General features: G+C 33.8%; 1 protein-coding gene across 1 annotated transcript; it reads right to left on the bottom strand.

Moving 5' to 3' along the window:
• Positions 1–8110: 8110 nt before the first annotated feature.
• Positions 8111–9267, bottom strand: LOC108853637 (probable F-box protein At4g22060). Its single transcript, XM_018627045.2, has one exon. The coding sequence runs from the start codon at positions 9265–9267 to the stop codon at positions 8161–8163; it is 1107 nt and encodes a 368-aa protein (XP_018482547.1). The 3' UTR covers positions 8111–8160.
• Positions 9268–13687: the final 4420 nt, after the last annotated feature.

The raw sequence follows: 13687 nt of genomic DNA, 5'->3' as shown, positions 1-13687 counted from the left end.
CGGTTTATTAATAGCATTTATATTCATGATAGATAAAATATCAAAAGTAATTTAGATTTTTTTTTGTAACAAGTTAATTTATGACATCTAACAAATAATATCAAAACTTAAAAAATCATAAATATTTATATATTTAATGTGAATAATAAAATTAAATTTCAAATCCAAAGTAAATCAGAAGTAAAACGTTACTAATAAATTGTCGATAACAAAAATAAAAACTTTATTTCTTTATTAAAATTATATAAAATAAATTTTCAAAACATAACTAAAAATTAAAAAAAAAGTAAAAGTTATATTTTAGTTCAACCAATGGTTCAACCGGCAACCGAGTTTTAGTGATTTTTTGCGGGTTCACTGGGTTTTTAAATATTAGGTTTTTCACAAAACCTAAACCGGATTTAGCTTGGTCACTGGATTTACCGGTTTAACTGCGGGTCCGGATCAGGTTTCAAAACATTGGTTATGAGACTTTGATTTTCTGGTCGATTCTGAATCGGTTTTTTTAATACGAATATTCTTGACTAATTATGTTAGGTAACAAATAAGAAAATATAATATGTTGCAAACTTTAGAAATAAAGTTTAAAAATAATTTTTGAAAGGCATATGACACAAGTATATAGTTATGTAACATGACATATTTAATATAGTTACCAAAAATTATATTAAATTATATTAATATTAATTACAAATATAATTACAGAAAATAGAAATATAGAATTAAATTTCTCAAAATAATTAAAACGAAAATATACCAGTTCTTTAAAAGGGCGGGTAAGAATCTAGACTTTAAGGAAACTTATGATAAAATATTTTCATATAAAAATCATTAGAATATATTAGAAAACAAATATGAATTTGATAATTTAGCTGATAATTTAGATTTTACTATATATAATGATATAGTAAAAGTTTTTCTTTTAATCATATTTTAATCTAAATCTATTAAAACAAAAACATAATCTATTGATATATGTTTGGTCCAACTATTTTAATAGAATATATTAAAATCTCTAATTATCACATAAATTAATTAGAAATTTGGTCATACTTGTGTTTTAATAGAATAAATATTAAAATATCTAATTAATCATTTAAGAAAATAATATACAAAGAAAAACACAAATAAAACTAAAAGCACACAAATATTAAAAAAAAAAAATTTCTAAAAAAAATATAAAAGAAAAAATATACCCGCCCTTTTATGTACGCAAGGCATCAAAGAGTAATGACATAAAAAAAACAGGATAGGTGTCAAGAACTTTGTATCTTGAGGTTTCACTATGGCAAAAGCATAAATAATCACGTTGTCTTATTAATTTTGATCAATATTCCTTATCATTCAAAGGTTTGTAACACAAACAAAACAAATAATCTTTCACATTTGAATTTCTCTTTTACGACCGCAACAAATGTACGTTGTTGTTGTATAAAGAAAGCAAACCTCTTTAAAGTAGAATCCAGCTCGAGTTATGAAACACTAATGAAGTCTGCCAAATGGAGCACAAACACCAAAACGAGAGGTATCCAAGAAACCATAGGTAACGTTTGGTTAGAGAAACTATAGCTCGAGTTATGAGACACTAATGAAGTCTGCCAAATGGAGCACAAACACCAAAACGAGAGGTATCCAAAACACCATAGGTAACGTTTGGTTAGAGAAACTATAGCTCTAGTTATGAGACACTAATGACGTCTGCCAAATGGAACACAAACACCAAAACGAGAGGTATCCAAGAAACCATAGGTAACGTTTGGTTAGAGAAACCTATGAAGTCTATATATCTGTAGAAACATACACAAATAAGTATTTCTTGACCCTCTCAAGTTGATTTATTAAAAAAAAATGAATCTTGTATTTATTTTTATGTATCTTTTATTTTCTTTGCATTTTGAGGCGAATGAAGCTAAGTGCCATAAAAACACCGTAGCTTTTCAAAACAACCTTACTCTTAGCCATACTATACTCAAAGTGCATTGCAAATCCAGAAACGATGATCTAGGCGACCATTTTCTGAGATTTCATGACGTCGCATACAATTTTAGTTTTCACGATCATTTCATTCAGTATACAATTTTCAATTGTATCTTGTGGAAGGGTGCTAATCTTGAATACCATAAGAAATTTCGAGGATATGTAGCAGATAAGTATAAAAGATGTGGCGCGTTATACTCATGGGAAGCACGAGATGATGCTATTTACTTATCAACAAAGGATGAGCCCATAAAGCTTATGTATAGTTGGGATAAAGATTTAATGTTCTGACTACTAAGTTCTTATTTCATCTTATGAGCTAGCTATGTTGCCTCTTTCTTGGTGCTCGAATAAACACCAAAATCGAAAAAGCAAAAGAATTTCGTTTTTTTCCTTAATATTCTCACCATACCACTTGTTTCCGTGGAGGACTAGTGGCTAAGCGCATGGGTCGTTTTTTCTTTGCGTTCCTACTTTGAGTCTCAGTAGAAAATTGTATTAAACAATATTCATTTTATGTCAAAGACTGGCTCGGTGGCTCCGGCAGAAAAGTGATATTAAAGCCGAAAGCCCAACTCTTCTTGCAATAATAATTAAAAAAAGTCTCACCATTAACAGGTTTTGTAACAAAGAAATAAAACGTAGAATTTTCTTTTTTAAATTAACATTTAACATTTAAGTTTCTCTTTAACGATAGCAACAAATGTGGTTACCGCATTTGATGGTTAGAAAATAGAAGTATTAAGTAAGTAAACCAACAGAGCACAAACACCAATAGAGGTATCCAAGAAACCATTGTTGGCTTTGATCTGAGAAACCTATGAACTATGAAGTCTATAAATCTGTAGAGACATACACACAACCATTTAAAAGAAAAATGAAATTTGTCTTTGTTTTTCTGTATCTTATATTTTCTTTGCATGTTGAGTCGAATGAAGCTGATCAGTGTTATAAAAACACCGTAGCTATTCAAAACAACCTTACACTTAGCCATAGTATTCTCAAAGTCCATTGCCAATCCAGAGACGATGATCTAGGGGAGCATACTCTGGAATTTAAAGGCCTTGGATACAGTTTTAGTTTTCATGATAATGTCATTCTCTTTACAAGATTCAAATGTAACTTGCGGAAGGGGCCTAGTCTTGAATATCATAAAGACTTTGTGGCATATGAAGGAGCTGTGTTTCGTGAATGTGGCCTGTTATACAGATGGGAAGCACGAGATGAAGCTATTTACTTATCAAAAAACGGTGAGCCGATGAAGCTCATGTATATTTGGGATTTAGATTAATGTTCTAACTGAAGTTCTTATTTCATCTTATAAGATACCTATGTTGCCTCCGCTTTCTTAGTGTGCTTGAATAAACACCAAAATGGACTATAAGATGTATGATCTCTATTTGCTTTATGTAAAAGGTGAATGTTCAATAACTAGAAAAATCGGAAAACACGGCAAGTTAAAGAGTATCCTGGATAAAACCAGTAAATCTTTGAAGACCGATCATCTAAATCTTGTATGACATGTGATTGTACTTGTTGCAACAGTGCAAAGCACAGCGCCCCACAAGACAAAAACCAAAAGTATGTCTTATCTCCAGTTTTTTTCACATAATAACTATGAAAAATGTAACGCATAGATGGAGCATGAATGTTGGCTGGACAAGTAAATGGGTGAAGATAGTAGATTAGTGGTTTGCAGCAGGGATATACCGTGAGTTAAACGCGTAACCAAATGGTTTCGGTCTTGTTTGTTTCAGTTCTTGATCTTACAGAAGCTCTAGATGTTGTGTATATATATTTATGGTTTTGAATATAGTTTGGAAGTTGATTGATCTGATTGTGAGACAACCTATGGTTCATGAGCAACCTCAGCCAACAACAACAGAAGTCAGCAGGTATATAGATATATAAAGTGAATGTTCACTGATATTGCTCAATTTTTGAAAGTTAATACCGAAACATATCCACCATCACTGAGGTCATACCCGTATCTCCATTCTTTGTGAAGCTTTTTTTCTTTCTGAAAACTTCATTTTTTACCTTAATGTGATTCCATTAAGAACATATAATCCAATGTACAGAATGTGGTGATGAAGTTAGAACAAAAGAACATATAATTCAATACTTGTTCACGAAGATTATAGAGTCTATGATTTCTTGAAACTCTAATAATTGCATTTGTGGATGTATGTAAGCAAGACATCAAAGAGTAATTAAAAAAAAAAAACAGGATCGATTTCAAGAACTTTTTATCATGAGGTTTCACTATTGCAAAATCATAAAGAATCCCGATGTCTTATCAATTGTTCTCAGTATTCTTACCATTAATAGGGTTTGTAACAAAGAAACAAAACGTAGAATATTTCTCTAAATTAATATTTAAATTTCTCTTTGACGACAGCAACAAATGTTGTTACTACATTAACAAATTGAAAATAAAAGTATTAAGAAAGTAAACCTATTTAAAGTAGAATCCAGCTCTAGTTATGAGACACTAATGTCTAATGAAGTCTTTCAAAGTCTGCCAAATGGAGCACAAAACCAAAACGAGAGGTATCCAACAAACCATAGGCAACGTTTGGTTAGAGGAACCTATGAAGTCTATATATCTGTAGAGACATACACAAATAATATTTTCTTGACCCTCCCAAGTTGATTTTTTTTATTTTTAGTGAATCTTGTATTTAAATGTATCTTTTATTTTCTTTGCGTTTTGAGACAAATGAAGCTAGGTGCCATAAAAACACCTTAGCTTTTCAAAACAACTTTACTTTTAGAGTATCTCCAATGTAAAAATCTATCTTTTTTCCAGAATGAAGTAAAAGAGAAATTGGAGTAAAATTGCTCCAATCAACTCTAAATTTTATTCTATAGTGGAGTGATGAATAAACAAAAATAAATTATTCCATTTAGCCGTACTATATCAAAGTGCATTGCAAATCCAGAAACAATGATCTAGGTGGCCACTTTCTGAGATTTCATGACATTGCATACAATTTTAGTTTTCATGATCATTTCATTCAAATTACAAGATCCAAATGTGTTTTGGGGAAAGGGGCTAATCTTGAATATAATAAAAACTTGACAGTATATGAAGCTGATAAGTATTAAAGATGTGGTGCGTTATACACATGGGAAATACGAGATGATGCAATTTACTTATCAACAACGGATGAGCTGATAAAGCTCATGTATATTTGGAATAAACAGGGGCGGATGCAGAGAAGAGTTATATAGGGGGCATAGTTAGTATTGTTCAAAGAATTAAGGGTAAATTTGCTAAAATCAAAGGTGGCATAACTGAAATTGTTCAAGGTTTTGCTTGAAATTTTGAAAAAGCATAGGGGGAAGATGCCCCACCCTTACACAATGTGGCTCCGCCAGTGGGAATAGAGATCAGGGTTCTCACTTCTCAGTGACAAAAAAAAAGATTAGTGTTCTAAACTACTAAGTTCTTATTTCATCTTCTTATGAGCTGAGCTAGCTATGTTGCCTCTTTCTTGGTGCTTTACTAAACACCAAAAGGCATAAGAATTTCGTTTACTTATATTTTTTCCAATATTTCTCACTATACCACTAGTGGTTAAGCGCATGTGTCGGTTTTGTTACGCTCCTACTTTGAGTCCAGGTAAACCAAATGATATTAGAACACCTATATTCTTTACCAATTCTTGTTAGTATATGTCTCAATTCAAGGTCAACGATTGACTCCGGGTCGAAAAGTGATATTAGAACACCTCCAATGATGATAGCCTATTGAAATTCTTACAAATAGTGTTTTATAAATTTTTAATTATTTTTTTCAGATTAAAAAAAGACAGAAAATACCAATTAATCGTGGATCGCTATATGTCGTGGATCCACTAAAAATGAATCATTATTTAAGAATTTTAAAAATTGAATCATTAGCTTCTAGTAAGATCTATTGATTATTTAATTATTTTTTTCTAAAGCTATCTCTTAGAGCCGAAGGTCCAACTTTTTTTGCAATAAAAAGAAAATCTCGCCATTAATTGGTTATGTAGCAAAGAAACAATTAACATTTAAATTTCTCTTTACGATAGCAACAAATGTGGTTGCATTTGACGGTTACAACTTACAAGATAAAAGTATTAAGAAAGTAAACCAAATGGAGCACAAAGACTAATAAAGGTGTCCAAGAAACCATTGTTGATTTTGGTCTGAGACACTAATGAATTCTTTGAAAGTCTGCCAAGTGGTTCAAAAACACCAATAGGGGTATCCAAGAAACCATTGTTTGACTTTGGTCTGAGAAACCTATGAACTATGAAGTCTAATAAATCTGTAGAGACATACACAAGATAATTACTTAAGAGAAAAATGAATCTTGCTTTTATTTTTATGTATCTAATTATATATTTTTTTTTTTTTTTTTTTTTTGAATATGGAGGTGATACAATTCCGGTTAACCGGCCGGAAACGGTGGCCCTAGGTTACAGAGAACCGACAAAACAACAACAAAGCAAAAACGCAACAAGAAACTAAGAGAGACAGCGTGGGTGAGAAGGTCTGAGGAAGCTAGCTTCCTGCTCCGATGAACACCAGCGTTGATCCCGACGAAAATCGCGACTTCATAGATCTGGGTGTCCAAACCAGATCGTAGCTCCGTCGACTGTCGCCGTCAAGATACCTACGCCGTCGGAGTGACCCCGCGGCCACTGACGCCAGAATCGATGGATCCAACTACCGTAACCCTAGCCGCCGCATATCAAGCCTTGCATCGACGCCTATTCCAAGTCCGAGGAGTCCACTCACGTCTTCACCTCCAACACGGAGGCGAGAGGAAGCTACACCGGAGCGGAGACAGAGCTCGAGGAACCGCCATCCCCAAGGTCGTTCCGACGACGGCTGCAACTCTCACAAAACCAGGACAAACCCTAGATCTCGATGCCTAACCAGCGGAAACAGCCTCCTTTCTGTCGTCCTCTAACAGATCGGTGAAGCCAAGGGTTCCGACGAGACACCAGGACCGTCGAGTCATCGTGGAGGTCATCACACCATGAGACCTAGCCGGTTCACCAAGAAGAGGGGAAGGGTGACCTAACCGGAGCTCCGAACGATCACCACCGACAGATGAGCACGTGCCGAGGAAGAAGGAGGGCGGGAGAGCTCAAGAGATCCGACGAACGGCGCCGTCTCGGAGGAGCCTCCGCCCAAGCAAAAGTCGTTGTGAGGAGAGAGGAGAGAGCCACGAGTGAGATGCACACGCCACTCAAATTTAGATATTATAAATTATAATATCTAATTATATTTTCTTTGCATGTTGAGTCGAATCTAGAAAAGTGTCGTAAACACATGATAGCTATTCAAAACAACCTTGCACTTAGCCGTAGTATTCTCAAAGCCCATTGCGTATCCAAAGACGATGATCTAGGTGACCATTTTCTGAGATTTCAAGACGTTGCATACAATTTTAGTTTTCATGATAGTCTTTTACTTACAGTATTCAAATGTACCTTGTGGAAGGGGGATAACTTTCAGTATCATCAAAACTTTACGGCATATCGAGGAGGTGCATATCTTCATTGTGGCCGGTTTTACTTATGGGAAGCACGAGATGATGGTATTTACCTTTCAAGAAACGGTGAGCCTATGAAGCTCATGTATGTTTGGGATAAATATTAATGTTCTAATTAAAGTTCTTATTTCATCTTATGCGATAACTTATAGCTTTGTTGCCTCCCCTTTCTCGGTGTGCTTGAATAAAATGGCTTATAAGAAGTATGATCTCTATTTGCTTTATGTAAAAGGTAGACGTAAAGCTTGTTATATTCATAAGCCATATCTTCACACTGTGTGCATGTAATAATCCACTGCTCAGCATCATCGTTTACTCTTTTCTTGTATGAGATCGATATTATATATCTGTTTGATAGCACAAGGAACTACGAATCTCCATTTCTCTCGTTTATACACAAAACAGCTGTCTTTGAGAACCTGAAATCGTCCCAAGTCAAAAGAAACTTGGTGCCGTAGAGCCCAAGAAAATATCCAAATACGTCCTGTCGTATGAATCTACGACTCTAATGGAGGAAGATTGGTTGTTTCACGAGTAAACACGATAAAGAGATGAAAACCTAGAGCATGATCTACTATTATTATACGCCAGTAAGCAAGAAATATATAAAACAATACAGAACAAAAGAAAATATTTTGATACAATTATAACTCACGAAGACTAGGAATAAACCACCTCGCGTAACTGAAGTTACGATTCAAGTCAACATCTAGGGCCTTCTTCAACTCTTGAGTCGAAACCTCGCCCCAATAAGCATACTTATCTTTGCTGTAATAAATCGAGTTTGGATTAATCCCATTAACTGCTGGTATCGTCACACCGAGATCCATGATCCAAGCTTCTCCCTCTAATGACTCCACAGTATCCCAACTTGTCCTTCCTGAATCCATCTTTAATATCTTCAAAATCTTATTTAAACGATTCTTAACCATCAAAACATTTTCGGAGGCTGTAACTCCAATCTTAACTCGCCATGGTTTTTCATTAGTAAACGGATTTTCCTCAACGTTATTCGGTAGCGCTAAAGGGAGTTCTTGAGAGAAATCCAAGATTCTGATTTGATTTTGACGGCTTAGAACGTAAAGTTTGTTGTCTTTGTAAGCAATACCTTGACATCCATGGAGATTCTCAGGACCTTCACGTGTAGGTATCTCTCTCCAGGAATCGAACCCACTCCTAGTGTACATCATATACCAGAGACCTATCGACCACACGACTATGTAACGTTTGGTTCTCTCGTCGACCCATAAAACCGCGTTTGTCTTGTTGATAGCGTTTCTTGTGGTTACTGACGATTTATTTATTATGAAATTGGTGTCTGGGCGTCTCTCAACACGTAGCCTTCCTGGGTCTGACTCGAGTGGTGGAAGATCGATTCTCTCGCGTGTGAAAACATTCACAACATATAAACTAGAACGTAGGTCAAACATTAAGAGCCAGCCTCCGCAAGTTGCGATACAGCGGTGAGAACTAAAGTCATTGCCGAGATTGTGCAATCTGTAAAACTTGTATTTACCGGTGAGTCGAAAAGTATGAAAGTCCAACACTAGACATGAACCGCACTTTGGTCTTCCCGCAGGGAAGATTATCAACCATGGAGACTTGTCCTGTACTGAAGTGATTCGTTTGCAAACCGCGTACCAATTCTTGCAAACGGTTCGAGCTCCAACGTAAGTAACGATGTTCAAACGTTCCAGAATCAATTGTAGAACGTCAGCGTGAAGCTCCGACCAGTTGACATTGTTCGACATTGAGACTTGCTCGACGAGTTGACAAATTATGTTTTTTTTTATAATGGCTCTTAAATTTCCTTGTCCAAATAATGTTAGGAAATTAAGTAATGTTTTACCATTCCTAGTTGAACTACGTTTCACTATATCGTAATTATCCATGAGTATAATTTATTATTTTTATGTATAAAAATATTGCTAGGCTTGGGAAAAACCTGAAACCAGAAATTTGAATCCGAAAAACAAAAATCCGTGCTGTAAATATATTTGAATGGATCATGTAGAATGGTATATAATATATATTTTTAAGAACCCAAAATATTATTAATTGAACGTGAATCAGTAATCCGAAAAATTCGAAAATATAAATAACCAGAGAACACTCTAAAACTATATATCCAAAATTTTGAATTAATATCTGAAAAATATTCAAAACCTAAATAAATATTCTAAATTGAAATATGGACTTTATAGGGAGTTCTAATTTAAGATTGAGCTAAATAGTTCTTGTAATAGAAAATAATGATATTTCAAGAGGGTTGTGCATGTATTAGCAGATTTGTGTAATTTGATTTCTTATTGTAGTGAATTCTAAAAGATAAAAACTTGTGTCTTGTTTATTTTTGCACTTTACTCTAAGCTCAATGCTTATATCAAGTATTTCCGATACTAGCTAGAACCATTGCACGTGTGTGCCAAAACTTGCCTCTTACACTTATCTTAACGAACGGTCCCTCTAGTTCCAGTAACTCGACTTGTCCTGTTATCCCAACCCATAAATCGAAGAGTTGTGCAAGCAGTACTATTACAAAACCGGTTCTTAAATTGAATACTGGTATTGTAAACCGGTTTCAAATCTATATCGTACCAATCTTGAATTATATATGCAAACGGTAAGAGAGGGAAAAGCGTACCTCGACGCGAGCTTCGGATACGACCACACGGATATTGTCCTCCGTTAAATATAGTGGTGGAAGTGAAACTCCACCACCGGAAACTGCCTTCATCGTCGTTAGTGTTCTTGTTCGTGATGTTTCCGCTAAGATCATTCCTTCATACGTCAGCTTTGTCATTCTGACGTTGCGGAATCGTAAAGCAAGTCTATTCCGGTTAAATACTGATTTCCATTGAACATAATCCAATGCACAACTTATGGTGAAGTCAGAATAAAAGAAAAGTTTTTTCAGTACTTCAACTAGGTATTGAAGATATATAGAATCTACGATTCGTGAAACTCTTTAATAATTGCATTTGCGGATGTCTGTAAGAAGCAAGACATCAAAGAGTAATGACCAAAAAAACAGGATCGATTTTGAAGAACTTTGTATCATGATTCATGAGGTTTCACTATTGCAAAAGCATAAAGAAATCACGTTATCTTGTAAATTTTGATCAATATTCTGTAACAAAAAAAACAAAACGTAGGATCTTTCTTTTAAATTAACATTTAAATTTCTCTGTGACGACAACAACAAGTGTGGTAACTACTTTAACTGTTAGAAAATAAAAGGTACAGTATTAAGAAAGTAAATGTATTAAAAGTCGAATCTAGCTCGAGTTATGAGACACTAATGAATCCTTTGAAAGTCAGCCATATGGAGTACAAACACCAGACGATAGGTATCCAAGTAAGCATTGGTTACATTTGGTTTGAGAAACCTATGAAGTCTATAAATCTGTTGAGATATAAACAAAGTTTCAAGAGAAATCTGATTTATTAAAAGAAAAATGAATCGAATATTTAATTTTATGTATCTTTTATTCTCTTTTCATGTTGAGTCGAATGAAGCTAGGCGCCATAAAAACACCATAGTTTTTCAAAACAACCTTACTCTTAGCAGAAGTGTGCTCAAAGTTTATGGAGAATTCAGAAACTATGATCTAGGCGATCATTTTCTGAGTTTTCATGACGTTGCATACAATTTTAGTTTTCATGATCATTTCATTCAACTTATAAGATTCAAATGTGTCTTGTGGAAAGGGGCTAATCTTTAATATCATAAAAACTGTACAGGATATAGGATATGAAGCTGATAAGAATAAAAGATGTGGCGCGTTATACACATGGAAAACACGAGATGATTTTTTTTGTAAACTAAACACGAGATGATGCTATTTACTTATCAACAAAGGATGAGCCAATAAGGTTCATGTATAGTTGAAATAAAGATTAGTGTGCTAACCACTAAGTTCTTATTTCATCTTATGGGCTAGCTATGTTTCTTATTTATTGGTGCTTGAATAAACACCAAAATTGCAAAATCATAAGAATTTCGTTTTCTTACTACTTTTTTCTCGATATTTCTCACCATGCCACAGGTGTGCGTGGACTAGTGGTTAAGCGCATGTGTCCGTTTTGTTGCGCACCTACTTCAAGACCCGGTAGGGAGAGTGGATTAGACATGTCTCATTTTAAAGTCAAAGATTGGCTCCGGGCCGAAAAGGGATATTAAAGCCGAAGGCCGAACTCTGCTTGCAGTAACAAAAAATAATCTCACCATTAATAGGTTAACGTATCAAAGAAATAAAACGTAGAAACTTTCTTTTTAAATTAACATTTGAATTTCCTTTTGACGATAGCCACAAATGTGGTGTTACTGCATTGACGGTTAGAAAATAAAAGTATTAAAAAGTAAACCTATTTCAAGTAGAATACAGCATGAGTTATGAGACAATATTGAAGTCTTTGAGAGTCTGCCAAAAGAAGCACAAACACCAAACTAGAGGTATCCAAGAATCCTTTGTTGACTTTGGTCTGAGACACTAATGAAGTCTTTGAAGTTATGCCAAATAGAGCACAAACACCAATAGAGGTATCCAAGAAACCATTGTTGACTTTGGTCTGAGAAACCAAGAACTATGAAGTCTATAAATCTGTAGAGACATACACACAACTAATTAAAAGAAAAATGAAACTTGTATTTATTTTTCTGTATCTTATATTTTCTCTGCATGTTGAGTCGAATGTAGAAAAGTGTCATATAAACACCGTAAATTTTCAAAACAACCTTACACTTAGCCGTAGTACTCTCAAAGTCCATTGCCAATCTAGAGACGATGATCTAGGCGAGCATTTTCTGAGGTTTCAAGACGTTGCATACACTTTCAGTTTTCATGACAGTTTTATTGTTCAGACAAGATTCAAATGTAACTTGTGGAAGGGGGCTACTCTTGAATATCATAAAACCTTTGTGGCATATGAAGTAGAGACGCTTCCTGAATGCGGTCAGTTATACTCATGGGAAGCGCGAGATGATGGTATTTACTTATCAAAAAACGGTGGGCTTATGAAGCTCATGTACTTTTGGGATATATAAAAATAATGTTCTATTATCATAGCTACTAAGTTTTTATATCATTTTTGCGAGATAGTATATGTTCCTTTTTCTTGGTGCTTGAATAAACACCAAAATGGATTATAAATAAGTATGCTTTCTTTCAAATTATCTGGTTATAATAAATCATGTATACATTAATCATCTCTTAATAGGCACCAAGATGGATTATAAGATCCTAAGAAGTATGCCTCGCCTCGTCGTAAGATAATTATCAGACAGATTATCATCACCACGGAAGCACATTGAATCACTCTTGACTCCTATATTTTACAGGTCCTCTTATTGTAACTCCATGACCAAAAATCAAATCTCGGAGCCTGTTCCGAACTAAAACCCATAAAACAAAGACTTGCGCCAGATATTATTACCCACAGGAATTATTATTTTTAATTGTTTAAAAATATTGCTAGGTTAAGGCAAAAATCTGAAAGTATGCAATTTGTGCTGTGCAAATAGAATTGTAAAAATATCAGAATGAATTATGTAGAATGGTATAAAATATACATGTTAGAGAACCCGGATTGTTATTAACCAAATTTGAATGGATAGCCCAACAAATTTGATGATCTGAATTAACCGAAATCTTTTAATATCTGTAAAACTATTAAATTTAAACCCTTGATCTAAAACATCTGAATTAATATCTGAAACAAATATTCAAAATCTAAATAAAGATTGCAAATATTCAATTTTATGTTTAGTTGATAAGATATCTAAAAAATTTGAATGCAAACTGAATTCGGAATAAATTTGGATCCAAAATAGATCTTACATAGTTACACAATAAAACATGTATAAATTAATACTTGATAAATTAATAATTTTTATAAATTAATAAATTTTGTTGGTCTCATTTTGAGTCGGTGTAAAATATGACACAAATTGATAAAATAATAAGATAATAATATTTTAAAATTTCCATGTAAATATATAATTTTAGTAAAGTCATAAATTAATAATTAATATATATATATATAAGTACAAACTAAATATTATATTATTGGTTTTATATTCACAATAAAATATCACTATTTTTTTAACATTTCAATATATTTTGACATTTGACTTGTTGCGCTCTTGCTTCAAGACCCGGTAGAAAGAGT

This window comes from Raphanus sativus, chromosome 4 (assembly GCF_000801105.2).
Source record: "Raphanus sativus cultivar WK10039 chromosome 4, ASM80110v3, whole genome shotgun sequence".
Lineage (NCBI taxonomy): Eukaryota > Viridiplantae > Streptophyta > Magnoliopsida > Brassicales > Brassicaceae > Raphanus > Raphanus sativus.
The sequence above is the reverse complement of the archived record's forward strand: the minus strand, read 5'-3'. Positions and strand labels throughout refer to the sequence as shown.